Source organism: Ursus maritimus, unplaced genomic scaffold, assembly GCF_017311325.1.
Source record: "Ursus maritimus isolate PB19 unplaced genomic scaffold, ASM1731132v1 scaffold_8, whole genome shotgun sequence".
NCBI classification, from domain to species: domain Eukaryota; kingdom Metazoa; phylum Chordata; class Mammalia; order Carnivora; family Ursidae; genus Ursus; species Ursus maritimus.
In genome coordinates, this window is record NW_024426996.1 from 12,768,046 (window position 1) to 12,788,005 (window position 19,960).

Here is a 19,960-nt window from a genome sequence, read left to right on the forward strand (position 1 = left end):
GAATGGTTGGGAATTAGTAGCCAAAGTGTATACACTTATCTATTAAAATTTTTTTGATTTGATCTGAGACAAAATTTGTCTTTTTTTATTTCCCTCTTCCAAAATATTTACTGGTACATCAAAGGAAAATAGTCATGATGATTTTCTAATATTTTGCATGTGGTATATTTCACTGTAGCATTTCTATGTATTTAAAAAAATAGAAATAGGGGTTTGGCAGTGATCCTGTAGACCTTAATATTATGCATTTAACATAAGCAATTTTTAATGTCCTGTTGTTAATTGAATAGTTGCATTCCATTGGCACAAGGATCTCTTCTATATTGTATTCCCTGAAGGTAACTTGGTCAACTCCATGGCAGTAGAGATCTGTCTGTCCTGTTTTGTTCAAATTCCATACCTAGCGCTCTTTATAGGTTTAGCAATGAGGAGAAAATGTTGAATCATTGATCATTAATGTTTGTTGAATAAGTTAATGCATTGAATTATACTTTCATTGATCTTATTCTAGTGGGGAAATGGACATTAGATATCTTAAATATTAAGCCACACATAGTATTTAATGGTGAAGGAATGATACGTCACCTCTTTCAGTGTTTCCTTAGACATGATCAATTATGCCTTTGTATATATATGGTTCAGAATCTTGTTCTGAACAAAAACCTAAAAGAGCAGTGCTGCATGAATGACTCTAACTAACCTTGCTTTTTCAGAAGATTGAGAAGGGGAAATGAATATTAAGGGTCTCTTTTGCATATACTATCTCATTAATTCTTCACAACAATCACACAGGGAAGCCTTTCTAATCATCCTTTTTATAGATGAGGAAATGGAGCTTTGGTGCAGCTCATAATGGCAAGATCCAATTCGGACCCTTTTGACTTCAAAGTCTATGTTCCTTCTAGTCTACCATAACCTTCTGTACATTAGCAAAAGCAAAACCAATTCACTATCAAACGTCTCTGAACATCTATTTGCAGAAGACTCTTTGGGCACATGAAAAAGAATTACAAGAAATGATCCAGAAACTGAGTGGATGGATGAGTATATTAAACATAGTAACTGAGCATCTATCACAAAAAATAAATTAGGGTAGAGAACCAAATTATGCCCAAGCCAAGTAAGTATAACTGGTGAGGGACTGTGAATTAATGAAGACAATTACTGCTTTAAACAGTACAGGATTTAGGTGATTTCTTATGGAAGTCTAATAAGTCAGTTTACCAATGATAAACATTTACTGAGAACCTACTCCCATAGGTCTGTAAATGACACCAGCTTGGGCCTAGCAGGGTTTGGGGAAGGTAGTGGTTGATTATCTCTCTAGAAGAACTTTGTCAGAAGGCAGAGAAGTGTGGAAAGTGAGTTATACCAGATAAGTGTTCACCTGAACAGGTAAAGCAAAGATGCTTGGAGCCAAAAGAGATCTAACCAGTGAAGTCACTAAGCCTTTGGCCACATGTCAAGGGTGGGTTCTTTCAAGGACCAGGAGACCTGTATCATGTCTTAGGAGGCAAGTGGCCAAAGGCAGAACCAGTTATATATTTTGTGCAAAATGAAAAGACCAGGACCTTGTTCAAAACTGATGAAGAATTTCGAAGACAGCAACTGCAGAACACTAAACCAAGTGTGGGGCCCTTTTAAGAACTGGGTTTCATGCAGCTATGCAGGTTGTACACCCGTGAAGCTGCCCTTGAGCTGAGTGAAAATACTCTTAAGAGCAAATTTTGCAAGTTAATGCAGAGCACAGAGAAAAGGAGCACAATGTTAGCAAGGCAGGAACCCCTGTTGTGTTCCCTACAACGCAAAATGTATGCAAGCTAGGAGGGCACTAAGCCTTGATAGAAGTGATAGAAAACTTTTCATGATAAGAGCCAAAAGGACAGATGGGAAACAGGCAGGAAGGGGCAGAGGGAGAAGTCAGGCTGTGATGCAAAGACCCATACCCCTCCATAGGGAGCTCTGAAATTGGGATGCTCCTTTAGAGTTGTTTTGTTTTTGATTTTTGGTTTAAATAATGAGGCCTTTATTATTTCACAAACCAAAGTGAGCTGAGGCAGGCAGCTCACGAGTCACAAGTTGGTGATGTGGAGGCTGGAAAAATCCATCATGAGCATAACTGGAGAACAACAATGTCCAGGAAGGTGAATCTCCTCTGCAAGTGACCGGCAGAACGGAGATAAGGTCCTTTAGGATACAAATGGGTCAGGGATGTGCCCTAATTAGAGAAAAAGGAACAGGTCCCCATAAAGACTCGCACTGCTCATTATTTTCTCTAGAGAGAGCACAGATGTCTACTCTCCTGAACAGGTTGGGAGTGACTAATGCACACCATGGAGACCTGGCAGGTGGTAGAGCTGAGATGACTTGTGCCACAGTAATGGGCAGTGACAATTTTGGCAAGTGCTCCAAGCAAGTTAGGGAGTACAAAACAGCTGCTGGAAGCTTCCCACATATCTGGAACTAATGGGGGGGATTATATTCAGATGGATGAGTCAACTTCAGGAATGTGTCTCCCTCATGAAGGTTCTCCTTCAGTGTCATTATACTGAACAAGGAGAGAGCTTGTTCCCTACATGTCTATGGCTTTGTTTCATGTGAACTTCCCTGTGCCTAGGAAATGAATCAGCTGAAGGCTTTCTCAAATTTACTGCATTCTTAAAGCTTATCTGCTTTGTGAAGTCCTTTCTTTCTTTTTCTTTCTTTCTTTCTCTTCCTTCCTTCCTTTTTTTTTTTTTTTAAGATTTATGTATTTATTTGAGAGAGAGAGTGTGCATGGTCTGAGTGGGACGAGGGGCAGAGGGAGAGAGAAAATCCTCAAGCAGACTCCCTGCTGAGTGCAGAGACCATCCAGGGGCTCTGTCCTAGGACCGGGAGATAATGACCCTAGTTGAACCAGGAGCTGGAAGCACAACCAACTGGGCCACTCAGACGCTCCTGCTTTGTGAAGTTTCTAGTGCTGAATCAGAGCGGACCTTTGGCTAAAGATCTTCGTGCATTTGCCCAGCACAAGATGCCTTCCTGTGTGGCGGTAAACTTTCTGGTGCTGAAGGAGGTTATACCTTTGGCTGAAAACATCCTCATATTTGTTGCACTGGTGAGGCCTTTCTCTGGTGTGAACTTTTTGGTGCTGAGCAGATTGGGCTCTAAAGAATTTCCCACATTCCCCGCACTCATGAGGCCTTTCTCCCAATATGAACTCTTCTATGTTGAATGAAGTCACAATCACCGGTGCAGTTTCCCACATACTCTGCACTCACAATGCCTTGCTCCAGTGTGGACTCTTTTGTACAATAAGGCCGGAGCTTTGGCCAAAGAATTTCCCACATTTGCTGCACTTAAGGCTTTCCCTAAATGTGAATTCTGCGGTGTTGAAGGAAAATGGAGATGTGAGCGAAGAATTTTCCACACTGGTTTCGTTTATAAGGCTTTTTCCCGGTGTGGACTTTATTTTATTTTACATTTTAAAGATTTTATTTATTTATTTGAGAGAGGGAGAGAGCTGGTGGGGGGGTAGGGACAGAAGGAGAGGGAGAGAAGTGGACTCCCCGCTGAGCAGGGAGCCTGAGGCGGGCTCAATTGGAGGACCCAGAGATTATGCCAGATCAGCACCTGAGCCCAAGGCAGACCCTTAACCCACAGTCACCCAGCAACCCCCCGACCCCGGCCCCCACAGTGTGGACTTTCTAACTCTGAAAGAAGTTATAGCTTTCAGGGAAGTGTTTCCCACATTCACTGCGCTCCTAAGACCTTTTAAACCGCCACAGAAACGTAAAAATGGATGGAAATTAAGATATACACTAATGCTTCAGTAAGGCTTGACTTTGAACACTTTCTTTTCTCTTCCTCAATCTTGAAGCCTCCCCTTCACCTGTTTTTCTGTAGAATCCTTTGTTCCAGAAACTTGGTATCAATGTTGACATCTCGCTGACCTCAGTGTATCCTTAATAATGCGGTTGAGATGCCCCGTGCCGGCACGGGTCGTGAGACCACCTTGAAGACATAATGAACAAGGCTGGCAGCGCGTGCCAGATTCTTATAGAAAGGACCCCGATCCTGTATTTTCCTGTAAAACCCCTCGGCCTTTTACCCCCAGCGGCTCTGTGTTCCAATTGGACCCGGGAGCCCAGAGGTCGGTTTTCCACAAGGCTTTGCCCAGCGCGGACCCGGTGCTCGGCAGGATGCATGCACTCCGGTGCCTGGCTGTGAGCCGCTGCCGAGGCGATGCTGCCGAAGAGGTACTGCCGCGTGGCTTCGCGGTTTCCGCCACCGTGCCAGGCGCTTGGCGGGGCGAGCTGCGGGGACCTAGACCCGACGGCGGCCCGGGCGGGGGGCGGCGCGCTGGGCGGGGTTGCTGCCCTCCGCGCGCGCTCAGAGCGCTTCGCTGCGTGGTGCGGCCGCTGCCCAGCCCTGCGGCGCCCGAGGACGCGTTTCCTTCTCTTCCTCGGCATTTGCCCGACAGCTCGCTGCCTTTCTCCTCCTCCTTTCCCTTTTATTTCCCTTTCTAGTTCCTTCCTTCCTTTCTCCGGCGGCGGCCGCGCCCAGCCGAGCCAGACCCCGGCGTCGGAGCCCACACTGAGGCGGGGGGACAGCCGGCGCGCGCTGCTCCGCGGCGGGGAGCTGGCCTTTCCGGCCCCGCAGGGAGCAGTCTGCAGATGCAGACTGTTTCTGGAAAGAGGCCACGACTGTCGGCAAGGAGGCTGTCCCCTCCCTAGAGAAGTACTTCGGAGAGGATGGCGGACCAGAGCTGCGGTCTGGCCAGGCTCCCAGCGGCTGGGGGAATAGTTTCTTCAGTCCCGAAGGTAGGTGGTGGCAGCAGAGCACAGCATCCACTAAGTGTTAACACTTTGCAGATCAGGCTGCAAAGATCGAGGGGTTTGTGCAAGGTTCATGGGGGTTTCTGTCCAGTTCAAACCCTCATTCCCAGGAACCGTGCCCGATTCATAACTTGTTAAAACGTTTGGCCCGGGTGGCTATGTTTGCACCAACAGACACTTCTTGCGGTTTGGACAACATCCCTGGATAGAGTCAATCCTAGTCAACAGCCAATCAGATCTCTCTACACAACCTACACAGTGTTTAGGAACGGATGGGTTCTCTAACTGTGTAATGGGAGGAGCTACGATCGTGAGCTCACCACGAGCTGACGAGGCCGTTCCTAGGTCCTGTGTCTATGCGGAGAGAAGATACTTCCCCAGAGTTGCACAGAAAAGTGGAAGGAGGCGCTGTCTCCATCCCCGCAGAGCTTCCGTTTCAACTCCTGGCTAATTTGATAGGATTTCTATACAGACCCAAACTCCTGCGTAACAAAATACAAAACGTAACTACTTGAGGGTGCTGGCTAAGGATTCAAATCCAGCCCTATTTCATCCCGAGGTCAGTTATCTTCCAGAAATAGTAAGTATGCATATATTAGTAATTAGATGGAGGAAAATTCACAAGGAACCCAAGAATCCTGCAGCTGTTTACGGAAAACTAGGAAGAATAGAATAATTGGAAAACGTGTCAGGAGAAGAGAGAATATAGTAAAAGCACGCTGAGACCAGCACAAAAGTTAACCAAACCCCTGCACTGCATTCCTGACTACATTTGAGGCTCCTACTTCCCCGTTTCTCATTTACTGCATTCTGCCATCTGAGTCCACCACACCAAGGAAACATTCATCTCAAAGGTCCACAATGAACTCCTTAGATAAATACACCGATTCCTTGTAGTTTTTATTTTATTTGACCTCTCTTCAGCATTCAACATTCCTGGCTACTCCCCTCTCATTCAAATAGTCTTCTCTCTTAGGTTTCTTGACACCTCTTCTCTGGTTTTCTTTCAAAATATCCAGCAGCCACTTCTCAAGTCTCCTGCGCTTTGATTGTTGATGTACCCTGGGTACTACCATCCACCCTTTTCTCAGGGAGTACTCTCCTTGTGCAAGCCAATACAGTATGACTACCTGTCATCGGTATACCGATGATTTCAACCATACTCCCAGCCCAAGGTTTCTCTCCTGTGTTCCAGACTCACATGTCCAGACATGGACTGGAAACATCCACTTGAAGGTCCTGTAAGCACCTCAACTTCAACATATCCAAAAAGGAATTCCCAGCCAAATCTATTCCTTCTCATCTATCTTGGTGAATGACAATCCCTCCCATTCAGACCCCTTTCCTCCTTCACTTCTGTAATTTGTCTTCTCTGCTCCATTCTCACTGCCATTTCATTAGATTCAGCTGACACTGTGGTAGTTTCCCAACTGATTTTCTGGCCCTTGGGATCACCTTTTGTCCATTCTCCACATGCTGGTCATTGCATGCTAATGTTTTTCAGTCTCACCTCCTAGATAAGTTACCCCCCCCCCTTTTTTTTAAGATTTTTATTTATTTGTCAGAGAGAGAGAGAGAGCGAGCACTCTCGAGCGCGCACACAAGCAGGGGGAGGGGCAAAGGGAGAAGCAGGCTCCCCACTGCGCAAGGAGCCTGATGCAGGGCTTGATCGCAGCACCTTGGGATCATGACCTGAGCCAAAGGCAGACGCTTAACCAACTGAGCCACCCAGGTGTCCCAATAAGTTAAAACTCTTTAGCATTGCATAAGAGACCCTTTCGGTAGTCTGTTCCTTGCTACTGCTGCAATGTAATTTCTTGCACTTCCAGTCTCCTATCTTAAGCTTTATCCCAATGTAGGTCCATTTTTCTCTCTCCCTGTAATACATCTCCCCACTTATTTCCCTGGTGAACTTCAAAACTCAGATATCATTCCCTCTGGAATGTGCCGAGACTCCTCCAGTCTGAGTTAAATTCCCCTTCTGTTGATTCCTGTGACAGCCAATACTTACTAATATCCTAACACTGACAATCCAATCTTATAACACTTTGTTTCCTTCCTTTCTTCATCTTTAGATTGTGAATTCCTCCAGGGCAGGAACTCGGTGTTTCTATATAATCCTAACAGCACAGTCTGGCACATCGTAGGTGTTCAAAAAAGTTAGGAATGCATAAGGACCTAATTCAAATAGGGAAGAGTTCTTATCTCATTCCTGAGCCTTATTTTAAAACTTGGGAGTACACCCTTCCCAAAAGATGAATCATGGAAAGAAGAAAGATCACTGTGTTACTAAGAGGAATGAAGTCCTCAGGTTTCTTCAGTTACAACCAAATTGGATAGGTGGGCCCAGCACCGTTGTTTTAAGATCTTGTTCAGTCAGTGTTGGCAAGTTATGCTGGCACAGCTGGGAAAGTATGACCACGGTGCTTGAAGTCAGAAACAATGATAATATAAGAAGATCCAAATTTAGGAGACCTCTTAGGTGTTGCCTGGAACATCTTTCCACTGTGATATTTCTCTGATGCTAAATCTGCTTTTAGGGATCAAAGAAATGTGAGAGGCATTTCTAATGCCAAAGCATAAAGCCAAAGTCATGAGAGAATTCCTGCCTTAAAATTCCTATTTAGAAACTGAGAGAAATTAAGAATCAGGGTTTTGACTCTAACCTCTTGTGTTCAAGATTGCATGGTTTGTTAGACGCCAGACTAGGGACTGGGTTCCAGGCTGTACTCCAAAGGTCACTGTGCAGTTCTTTGAGGACGGCGCTAGGGAATTTTACTCAGCCATAGACAGACACATGGTGGGCACTTCACCTGCTGAATGAAGGAGGGAATGAATGAATGTGCTCTACTCTAGTGGTGCAGATGAAAGGGAAGAGCACTGTCATTTCTCTAAAGATGGAAAGCTTTAGAATTGGGGGGGGGATAAATATTTCAAAAATAAACTATCAAAACAAAGGCAGAAAAAATGTTTTGGATGTCAGAAAGATCTATGTTACAGGCACCTGGGTGGCTCAGTAGGTTAAGCATTTGACTCTCGATTTCAGCTCAGGTCTTGATCTCAGAGTCATGAGTTTAAGACCCATGTTGGGTGCCGCGTTGGGTGTGGAGGCTATTTTTTAAAAAAAATGTCTATGTTATATTGCTGGATCATTTGTCACTAATTTCAAGGGATGATGGAAAAGTATCTTCTGAAATGTTGACATGTTTGCATCAGAAGCATCAGGGCAAAATGCTAGAGTGTGAAGTCCGAGTTGGCCTGAATCCTCTCCTCCTTGCCTAAATAACTAAGCAGATTATTTAACTCATGTTGTGAGTCAGTTTTGTCATTTGCAAAATGGAGCTAATAACAGCACATAGGGTTGTTGTGAGACCTACATAATTAATACACAACCTACACAGTCATATACCCCATTTTCTGCCACTAGTTCCTGTCTGTCAGTTTTGCTTTTGGTAAATGTTTCCTGTGTGTGTGTGTGTGTGTGTGTGTGTGTGTGTGTGTGTTCCCCCTCCCCTTATGTGCCTTTCTTTTCCTCTCACTACCTTTCTACTTTTTCTCTTTTTCCACTATTTCTCTCTCTTCCTGATTGGATTTCTTCTTAATATTCTAATACCTCTCCCTCACTTAAAAAATGACTGATGGCTGTGAACTTTAGTAAATCTACAGAACACGAAACTTAATAACTGTTAAAAGTGTTTTCTTTTTCCAAACTCATTTCTGATCTCTGCCATGATCATGCATCCTTTTTTTTTTTTTACATTTTAAAATCAGTAAATACATTCACGTTATTTTAGTTCTGATTTTCTTCACCTGATACAACTTTATATTGAAGGGGATCGGCATATGCCACTTTGACATAAGGATTATTTTGAGTTGAAGGAGATTGAGAATCAACAGATGGAGAAAGAAGCCTTCTTGGTGCCTCTGTTATCTCCTTAAAAGCAGAAACTTCTGAAAAATGGGCTGTCATAAATCCCTCTTTGGGATGGGTCTACTTCTAGAAGAGAGAACAAGAGTAATCCTACCATAAATCAAATCATTCGTGGCCATGAAGATGGAAAAGACCTACTCACACATTCATAAACAGATATTATCACAAACTTTTTTTTAATCTCCAGTTTGTTCTTCTAAAAACCCATTTGTCTTTCCTAAAGAAACTTATTTTTTCTTCCCATAGAAACCTTTTCTCCACTCTTCTCATTCCCCTACTAATTTAGGTAGGTAAGTCTCTAACTTAATATGAATAAACCTTTTTTCTCCTGTCAGTCTGTCATTTGTCAGTTTAATTTGCCAATCCGCAGGAACTGTATCTAAGAGGGTAGAGCAAAAATTTTACTCCCGAGACAGTTCATATGCCATGCATCCATATTGACCATGTACTTGCTAATTTTTGTGATTATGATATTATGTACCATAGTTTATGTTGCAATTCCCTCTTGTGGGACACATTGTTTCTAATTTTATACTATTTTGAACTCTTTCCTTCCCTTATACCATTTTCTCTTGCCTTCTCTGCCATGAAGATATACACAAACATACAAATGCATGATTACGTAAAAATGTATAAAATTTGCTGTATTGTTGTCCAGAACTTTAGCCTTATGAAGAAAAAGAAAAGTCAGGCAGTGTTGCCCCCTGGAAAGTCTCTCTTCTCCCTAGGGCTGATCTAGCCCCCAGTCATAAACTTTATTGTGCCTAGATTTCTCAGATTGTAAACATTCGCTAACAGCTGCACAAATATACCGGGCAATAAAGAGAGGTGGGGTTGGTCTGCCTAATAAAAATACTTCCTTGGATTTGAGCTTTCCTCTCGTAAAGCTTCTTGTGTCTCCGGTTCAGTAAATAACAAGTATAAAGAGTTAACAAGGACAGTTTCTCATAGCTACTCATTTTTTGTCATGCAATATGGCTTTTAAAATTTGGAAACAGCCATTGAAGCAGATTTGGCATTTCAGAGTTATGCTACAAGTGTGATTTTATTTTAGGTCATGTTTATAAGCTCTGTTTATATTATCATTTGGTTTATAATGCTGATTATAAAGCCTTGATTAAATAACTACTGTTTGAACAGCACCATACTGTCGGACTATAAAAGCCTAGAACGAGGCCCTTAACTCTCAGAAGTCTATAACTGGCAAAATGGGAAACCAAAGCTAAAGTGCTGGGGAACTTGTTAATAATCATTGTGAGTCTTGATAATAAAGATATGGAACACAGAATTTTGACTCTTATTAAACAATTGCTAAGTCTTGGGTTGCTTCTAAGCCTTAAAGGAAATTTATTTTTTTTAATAATTTTTATTTTGTTATATTAGTCACCATACAGTACATCCCCAGTTTTTGATGCAATGTTCAATGATTCATTACCTTAAAGGAAATTTAGAGCAACTTTTCCATATCCTGGAAACATAGGAATAGATTATCACATATTTCTTTGGATACATTCTAAAGAATTCTGAAGATACCCTTATAAACCAATATGAGATGGAAAACAAAAGTTTGGGATACCAGAAAAGGCCCTTTCATAATTGTCTTTTCTTTTTTTTAATAAAGATTTTTTAAAAAAATTATTTATTAGAGGGGCACCTGGGTGACTCAGTCGTTAAGTGTCTGCCTTCGGCTCAGGGCATGATTCCAGCGTTCTGGGATCGAGCCCTGCATCAGGCTCCTCCGCTATGAGCCTGCTTCTTATTCTCCCACTCCCCCTGCTTGTGTTCCCTCTCTCACTGGCCGTCTCTCTCTTTCTCTGTCAAATAAATAAATAAATCTTTAAAAAAAATTATTTATTAGAGACCACGAGCAGGGAGAGCAGCAGAAGCAGGCTCCCCGCTGAACAGGGAGCCGACATGGGGCTCGATTCCAGGACCCTGGGATCATGACCCAAGCCAAAAGCAGACGCTTAACCAACTGAGCACCCAGGTGCCTCAACACTTTCGTAATTTCAATGGCCAAACAAGGAAGCGTTCTCTGTTACTGCCTCTCAGCCCTGAAGAATGGTTAAAGACAGAGGGAAATGGGACTGGCACAATATTTATCTGTGGACCACCTTTCCTACTTCCCTACCTTGTTAATTTGGGGAGGATTCCTCTCCACTGACAGGCTACTGATTCTGATTAAAAAAAAAAAAATCACTGCTAGCTAAAAGACTTCTGCTGTTCTTTGAAGTAGGGGATAATGCTGGCTGTTTCAAACCTTTCTCACTCTCCAGTTCCAAGGACTTCAATACCTGCTTCAACAAGATTGGGGATTAAATTCCATCTATATTCTTAGGGATATACATTTTTTGAAAGAAATAAAGGAGGTCTCCAAGAATTAATATACATGACTTTTGCTACAACTTGTCACCTTTGGCATAGGGCTGCCCTTATACGAAATAAGGGACCTTCACTGGCCCTTTGCCTCTATAAAGAAATAGCTGGGGATTTCAGAGGTTCTAGGAGTGGTTGGTTTGCTCGTAGTTGTTTGCAAAATAATATGCATTGTTAGATAGTGTGCTAAGTCAATAGAAGGACTTCCATTCAATAAGCTTTTGTCCCGTGCGTTCTACCGTATTTAGCTTTCAGCCAGAGATTTTCAAATCTTGTTCCATAGAACCCAGGAGGTCCTCAGACATCTCACTCTAACTTTTTAGATTTTTTTGTTTGTTTGTTTGAGATTGGTGATTATCTTTGATTATTAAATATATACAAAAAATACATGAATATATTCTTGGGAAAATTTGTGACTTTATCAGTACATTTTATTAAGCATCTAGTGGTATACTAGGCACAATTCTAGGGATAAGGATTTATTCATGAACAAAGCAAATAAAAAGCCATGCTCTCATAGAGCTTACATGCTACTGGAAGGAGAAAGGGGAACATAATAAATAGGGAAATTACATGTGTCAAAGGGTGATAAGTGCTCTCAACAAAAATAAGATGAGGCAAATCAAGAATACTAGTAGAGAGGGGGTGGCTGGGTGGCTCAGTCATTAAGTGTCTGCCTTCGGCTCAGGTCATGACCCTGGAGTCCTGGGATGCAGTCCCACATCCAGCTCCCTGCTCAGTGGGAAGCCTGCTTCTCCCTCTCCCACTCCCCCAGTTTGTGTTCCCTCTCTTGCTGTCTCTGTCAAATAAATAAAATCTTAAAAAAAAAAAAAAAAAGAATACTAGTAGAAGGAATTGCAATTTTAATTTGGGAGGTCAGGGTAGGCCTCACTGAGAAGTTACCATTTGAAGAAAAACTGGAAGGAAATGAAGGAATGAGCCATATATGTGAGTAGGGGAAGATCATTCTGGGCAAAGAGAAGAGCTAGTGCAAAGACCCTGAGGTGGGTCAGTGCATGTACGTTGGCGGTACAGCGAGGAGATAGGTCTGGCTACATTACAGTTAGCAAAGGGAAAAGTGAGATCAGAGAAGTAGTGGTGGGAGATACAGATTGTAAAGGTCTTTGGCTTTTACTCTAAAAGAAACAGGAAAATATATGAGTACACATGGGAAATCTTTAAACAACAGAGATGTATGCTGTCCACAAAGCATCCCTACCTCCTAATCCCATACTTCTCAGAGATTGCTGCCATTTTGGGTCATGTTTTTCCAGAATTTTTTTCTATGGGATTATATACATAGATGGGTATATATAAAAACACATAGTTTTGTTTTGTGAGGATGTGCATGTGTTAGTTAGCAACTTGCTTTTAACAATTAATATATCTTGCAGATCTTTCTTTGTCAAGACAGTATATATATTTCTACCTCATTCTTTTGAACTGTTGTGTAATATTCCATTTATGCCTGCACTACATTTATTTAACCATCTCCTTACTGGGAAACATTTAGATTCTAATTTCTTTGCTCCTTTCCTTCTTTCCTTCCCCCACTCCCTCTTTTGACCTTTGTCTTCCTTGCTACCTTCCTTCCTTCTTTTCTTTTTTTATTGTATTACTATTATCTAAATATTATATTTAATAACATAAAATCACATTACATGAAACATGGGAGAAAATTTGAAAATTAAAGTTTGTGTTACCTTCCGTTAGAAAAGCAGCATGTGTTTCCTTAAATCAGAATCACTTAGATCTGCCTCAGTGGAAGAGACTCTTCACTTACCTCTTAAGCAAGGATTTTTCTAATGTGTATTGCTCTGGAATAAAGGGGAATCATGTATCTTGAGCCCAATTACTCTGAAACTTGCTAGGAGTTCATTGGGTCACCTTGGCCAAGTCAGCCATGGGTCTACATCAGTAGGAAGTGAGGATCCAGGATCCACAGTCTATGCTGGGTTCTTCCTTCTCCCTCTGCCTACTGCCTGAACCAATATGGTATCCAGCCAGCTCTCCTGTTAGGTCATGTGTGTTAGTCTTGTCTACCCAACCCCTGGAGGACAGGTACCATGTCATACATTCTTTTTTTTCCCCAACAGTGTCTAGCTGATTCTTAAAATCATGGTTATTTTTAGTATATGTCTTAATTATCCTTAAAATTGTATTTACAAAGTTAGCTCTATTTGATTTAGAATAAACCTTGGAAATGACAAGATGGAACTAGAGGGTATTATGCTAAGTGAAATAAGTCAGTCAGAGAAAGACAATTATCATATGATCTCACTCATATGTGGAATTTAAGGAACAAAACAGAGGACCATAGGGGAAGAGAGGAAAAAATAAAAACAAGACAAAATCAGAGAGGAGGACAAACCATAAGAGACTCATAGGAAACAAACTGAGGGTTGTTGGAAAGGAGGGATGGGGTCACTGGCTGATAGAATAAACCTTGGAATAAAACTCTGCCTTCTCTATGGATTTATCAGCACTTCTTTTAAATGTACCATTGAGGGGCACCTGGGTGGCTCAGTTGGTTAAGGGTCTGCCTTTGGCTCAGGTCATGATCTCAGGGTCGTGGGATCCAGCCCAATATTGGGCTGCAAGCTGAATATGGAGTCTGCTCAAGATGCTCTCTCTCCGTCCCTCCCCCCGTACACTCTCACTCTGTCTCTAAAAAAATAAAATTAAAAAAAAGTAGACTAGATTCAAAAGAAGTCCAGATATATCCACAAAGATGGCAGAAATTTTACTGCAAGTTTTGTTCTAAACCTTGTTTCTGGCTGGAATGAAGAATAATCTCATATATTTCAAAATGAAAGATGTATTATGTGATTAAAATGTAAATTTATTTAAAAGAGTTATCTATGTTATTCTTGGTGTTACGTATTTTCTCTTCAGGGGTTCTTAAAGTGCAACTACAGCCATGAGGGAGGAGGGATCCCCCCAGATTAAAAAGTGATCCCCACATTTAAAAAAAAAAACCCTGAAGGAGCTATTTCTTGATAATTATAGAGTTTCTGTTTGGGGTGATGAAAAAGTTTTGGAAATAGATCATGGTGGCAGCTATATAACATTGTGAATGCAATTCATGCCACTGAACCAAACACGTAAAAATGGCTAAAATGGCATGTTTTATTATTTTACCACAATTTAAAACAATGATAAAAATAAGTAGGTGGGGGGCGCCTGGGTGGCGCAGTCGTTAAGCGTCTGTCTTAGGCTCAGGGCGTGATCCTGGCGTTCTGGGATCGAGCCCCACATCAGGCTCCTCCGCTGGGAGCCTGCTTCTTCCTCTCCCACTCCCCATGCTTGTGTTCCCTCTCTCGCTGGCTGTCTCTATCTCTCTGTCAAATAAATAAATAAATAAAATCTTTAAAAAAAATAAATAGGTGGAATTTCTTAATACATCAAGATTTTTTAAACTTTAATTTCATTTCAATAAATATTTATTGAATGCCAGGGGAGGGGAAGGAAAACAAATATATTTATTGAGTGCCTGATTTCTGCTTAGGTATGAACAAAAGAAGACTCAGGATGGTGACTTAAATATGAAGAGAACCGACAGCATGGCAAGCTCAGTCATTGGCATTTTGCATATCTCATGATATTATTATGCCAATCTCTGTAAGGACAGCATCATTGTTCTCACCCTTTTGTAGCTGGGGAGGCATGGGTGAAAAAACTTGTCAAGACTAGTAAAGACAGGGACCAGAAGCTCTTAGTAAATGTCCTATTATTTCACTTGACATCATCATGTTTTCAGAATAGGAAATGCCTATTTAATATGGTCTTACCTTCCTATGACATCTCTGGGTTAGAAAAGCTAACATTAGGGGCGCCTGGGTGGCGCAGTTGTTAAGCGTCTGCCTTCGGCTCAGGGCGTGATCCCGGTGTTCTGGGATCGAGCCCCACATCAGGCTCCTCTGCTGGGAGCCTGCTTCTCCCTCTCCCACTCCCCCTGCTTGTGTTCCCTCTCTCGCTGGCTGTCTCTCTCTCTCTCTCTCAAATAAATAAATAAAATCTTTAAAAAAAAAAAAAAAGAAAAGCTAACATTAGAAGGCTAGCGTGTTCTGAATGTAGCTGCTGTCTCCTCTTCCAGTCTCTGGTGGGTCTTTGCCCTGAAACCTAATGCTGTCTTTGCTTTGGTTTCTTTCACTTCCTTTCAAATGTGTTATCTTCCTGCTTGCGCTTTTTTTTGCCAGAAGGCAGGACCTATGAGAGGAGACCCCCGATTTCGTCAGAGCTAGCGAAAGACAGGAAGTTTACACAGAGCAAAACTATTTGCTAGGTTTTGGTCCTTTCTTAAGTTGTTGCTAGTGTTGGAGATGCTGTCATCATGATTCTGTTGTCCAAAGAGAAAGATAAAAATATCTCTCTGATGCATGCCTTTTCTCCCTTTCCCTTGCTCTTGCCAGGAACACCGGAAAAGGATCCCAGGCGGATTGGAGGCATTAGGTCGTCGGTTTGAATCTCAGTGGTCGAGACAGAAATGTGGGCAATGCCTGGCTCATGGTGGAGAAGAAAGGAACTCAGGGGAATATGAGAACTGTTCATTTCCCCCTGGCCATTTCCTCAAGGCTAATTTCTTTGGAAAACCTCGGTCTTTCTGGTCGTTGCAGGACCTCGCCAAGGGGCTGCTACATTTCCTTTCTGATTCTTTCTCTTGCCCCCTGAGGGCTGGCAAAAGGAAGCTCCTGGAACTTTCAGGGACACAAACCTGGGGCTGAAGTCTCTCTAGGAAAACCTGCAAGGTAGAAGCCTTCACATCACCCCTGCCTCTCTGCCAAGGCTGGAGCTGCTTTCCTTCCAACATCACACGTCGTCCATGAAGTGAGTTGTCTGTTTTTTATTGTTTCAAGTGTTCTGAGTAGAGAATCTTGATTCTTTTTTGGTATGCTCTTTAACAAACGTGTCACTTAAACCAGTACTAGTCATCCTTTAATGTGAATATGCATCACTTGGACATTTAGTTAAAAGGCAGAATTCCGTGGGTCTGGTGTGGGCCTGAGACTCTGCATTTCTGACAGGCTTGCAGGCAGATCTGCTAGTCCGTGAACCATGCCCTGAGTAACAAGGGCTTCAATCCTCTAGGGTTTTTTTTTTTTTTTTTTGCTTTGGAGGGAAAAGGATTGGGGAGATGTTGGAATGAAGGTATTTAACCAGGTATGTGATTTATGAGAACACCTGAAAAGAAAATCAGTCACCATCCCCTGCCCTGGCTGTATCTGCTTAATGGACTGTCTCTAAAATTTGGGGTTTCTGTTCAACGGTTCCTAGACGTGGTCAGTCAAGTCACCCCAAGTGAGAGAGAATGTTGGGCTGCTCCTTAGACAGCATGGATCACTTTGAGCAGAGCCAGAATTTTTTTTAAATTTTTGCAGTTTAGGGGATTAAGTGTCATATCATGCCTCAGCTGGTGCAGCTGGTGGTCACTTTGAACATTTCGGTTTCAATTAAAAATTGGGCGTGCTCGAAAAATAACTGGTGTCTTCCACCTACCGTTTCGAGGTATAAAGATTGTAAGACATATGAATCTATTACATGGTTGAAAGTCAATCCAAGTAAGGAATATAGTTAATATGTTTTTGTTTTCTTAGGAGAGGCCTTTAAACTCTCCTGGTAGTGGCTCTCTCTCTTAAATGATACACATATATCTGAAAGTCGCTTTTAATCCAAAAGAGACAAGCTAAGATGAGAAAAATGAATCAATAGGAAGTCTACCTATTCTGTCCCAGGTTGAGGGGAGAAAATAGCAATGGGAAAAAAGGTGGAAAGAGAAGAGCGTGGTGGCTTGGGATGTCCTTGCTTTGCAAAATGAATAAAAGAAACCCCAGCTTAGAAATAGAATTCTTTTAAATTTTTTTTTTTAAGATTTTATTTATTTATTCGACAGGATAGAGACAGCCAGCGAGAGAGGGAACACAAGCAGGGGGAGTGGGAGAGGAAGAAGCAGGCTCATAGCGGAAGAGCCTGATGTGGGGCTCGATCCCATAACGCTGGGATCACACCCTGAGCCGAAGGCAGACGCTTAACCGCTGTGCCACCCAGGCGCCCCTAGAAATAGAATTCTTACCCACACATGCATGGGAGTTCTCTCGGGATAGTAGCGCATGGCTCCCTCAGCTGGAGAAAGGTGCTTGAAACAGAATAAATTATGAATGGTGGTGTTGTGATGAATGAACATGCTAAAACTATTTGTCATTAAGTCGAGGAGTGTGCACTGGGGTCAAAGGTCTGGGGAATGCGCAGGCCTGGTGAGGCACAGGAGGAACCCATGAAGCCATCCCAAAAAGAGGAGAATTGCTTCCGTTTGAAATAAGCTTCAAATAACATTCCTTTCTCTCATGCGGTAATTACCAGAGGTGTTACTGAAAAATTTAACAACCTGTGTGGCACAAACCTTGACCAATCAGAACCGAAGCTATTGTAAACAGCCCAGACAGCAGCAACAGCCAGGCAGTAAGAATGTCCGGGACTGAACCTTGGCTTAAGCTATTAGAGGTTTTAATTAAACTTTTCTGTGGAGAGAAATTGTAAAGCCACAGATGAGTTCAGGGATATTAATGGTATTCCTACCACCATCTGCCAGAGCTCTGGCACCATTTTCTCAGGTAAGGCCGCTTCCCTCTGTTCTCCCTCGTGAAGCCCAGAGCAACCTCCATTCCAGCTGTGTATCTCTTGCAACCTACACTGAAGAGAAATCTCTGGAGTCACTGCAAGACTCAAAATCCTATCCATTTCCTGAGTAGAAGGGAAGATGCCTATATTCTGTTGTAAGGAGTTACAGCAGGAAAAGAACCCTGATCACCATGTTATTCTTCCATCAAGCACTGTCACATACATTATCCCACATGATTTTCGTAACCACCGTAGGGTGCCAGTCAAGGGGCTTATTACTCTAACCTGTTAGTGAAGAAATTGAGACTCTGGTTAAGCAATTTCCTGCAAGGCACGCAGCTGGTTAGTGGGAGTGCTGGATTTGAACCCTGGCCTGATTACTCTAAGATCAGATTCATCTACTCAGGACCTTTAACACCTATTTTGTTCTGTGCTAGGTCTGTTTTCTTTTTATGTCATATTTTGAAAACTTTGTATGTTAAAGAGAATTCTATTTCTACTTTTTTTTTTTTAAAGATTTTATTTATTTATTTGACATAGAGACAGCCTAGCGAGAGAGGGAACACAAGCAGGGGGAGTGGGAGAGGAAGAAGCTGGCTCCCAGCGGAGGAGCCTGATGCGGGGCTCCATCCCAGAACGCTGGGATCACGCCCTGAGCCGAAGGCAGACGCTTAATGACTGCGCTACCCAGGCGCCCCTCTATTTCTACTTCTTTGTCAAAATTATTCTCGTGTTAGTCTCAAGCTTTGCCTCCATTAAGTCCTTTACTCCACAGGAATTAATGTTTTAGAGCAGGGGGTCTCAAACTTTATCATGATTAAAAATCACCCAGGGAGCTGCTAAAACTCAAGATTCCTGGGCCCCATCTCCACAGATTCTGATTCTGTTCTGGGTCAGGTCCCAGGTGTAGAATTTGCATTTCTAATAAGGTTCCAGAGGAACCTGATGCTGCCAGCTACAGACCACACTCAGACTACAGGCGCAGCTTGTCAGTATTTTAAAAGAACATATTTATGGTTTAGTGAGGGAGTGCAATGTGCTTAATAACACAGATTATAGAGCCAGAATTCCTGGGTCTGAATATTGATGCCCTCACTTGTGCAAGCTGTGTAATCCTGGGGAAGTTAACCCTTCTGTGCCTCAGCTTCCTAATCTGTAAAATGGAGACAGTGGTACTATCTACCTCAGAAGGTAGTTGTGAGGTTTAACTGACTTAGCAGTGCCGGGCTATCTCTGTATGTGTTTGCTCTTTTATTACAAGGTCTTGCTCAATTCATACACTTTATAATAGAAACACGAACAAGAATTCACACCAATATCAAAAACCTTTCCTTGATGTAGGTGTTACACAGGGCTTAATCATGAGTCAAACATGATCTTATGTGGGTTTGTGTGAGTCAATGTCCCAGGTTGTCAGCTAGCACTTCCCACCAAGGGCAGAGAGAGCAGATGATGCTGAGAAGTTGGCAAGGGTCTGGTCACCCAGGGCCTTACATATCATCCCAAGGGTTTGGACTTAACAGTGATATAGTGATAGTTTGAGGCTGGGGAGTGCAATCACAATTACATTTTAGGAATTTTCTTGCTGCAGTGTGGGGGTTAGTTTGCAAGAAGGTGAGAGGTTATGGGCAGAGGCTGTTTGAATGGACTGTTGCAATCATCCTGGAGACGATTAATAAAGGCTTGAACTAAAGCAGTAGGGTAAAGCTTAGAGCAGCTCCCATGGTTCAAGTGAGGAAGTGGACTCAAGTGGAGTCATGACTCAGGAAATAGGATCTGTATCAAAACTCCTTAGCTTACACCTCTTCTCTATATCAAAACTCCATGAGGCTGAGGACTGAGCCTATCTAGTCCCAGCCCAGGCTCCCAGTAGGTCCCTGGTGGATGTTTGGTGAATGAATGAGTGAGAGAGAATAAATCAAATCCTCCTTGTGGTCTACAGGTTTCTGTGATCTGGCCCTTACTTACCTCTCCAACCTCAGCTCCCTCCTCTTTCACCTTTATTCTGGTTACACTGGCCTTGCTTTAAGCCTTTGAAAATGCCCAACTGTGACCTGTAGTCCAAAGACTGTCAAAATACTGCCTTTGGGGCAAATCTGTCCTGCCACCTATTAAGATAAAGTTTTATAGGAACACGGCCACAACCATTTGATTACGTGTTGCGTATCGCTACTTTAGTGCTGTGATAGCAGGGTGCAGTAATTGTGAGAGAGACCACATG

At 42.6% G+C, this 19,960-nt stretch overlaps 1 protein-coding gene across 3 annotated transcripts in view; it reads left to right on the forward strand.

Moving 5' to 3' along the window:
- Positions 1 to 15,360: 15,360 nt before the first annotated feature.
- The window catches only part of ABCG2 (ATP binding cassette subfamily G member 2 (Junior blood group)), a 129,159-nt gene continuing 124,559 nt past the window's right edge, over positions 15,361 to 19,960 (forward strand). Inside the window, exon 1 of one of the 3 annotated variants that reach the window (XR_572557.2) lies at positions 15,361 to 15,951. Coding sequence is in view for 1 of the 3 variants with exons in the window: in XM_008707130.2 (XP_008705352.1) it covers positions 15,947 to 15,951 (5 nt within the window). In the remaining 2 variants the exon portion in view is untranslated. The remainder of the gene's footprint in view (positions 15,952 to 19,960) is intronic. The other 2 variants (XM_008707128.2, XM_008707130.2) reach the window with 2 other exon arrangements.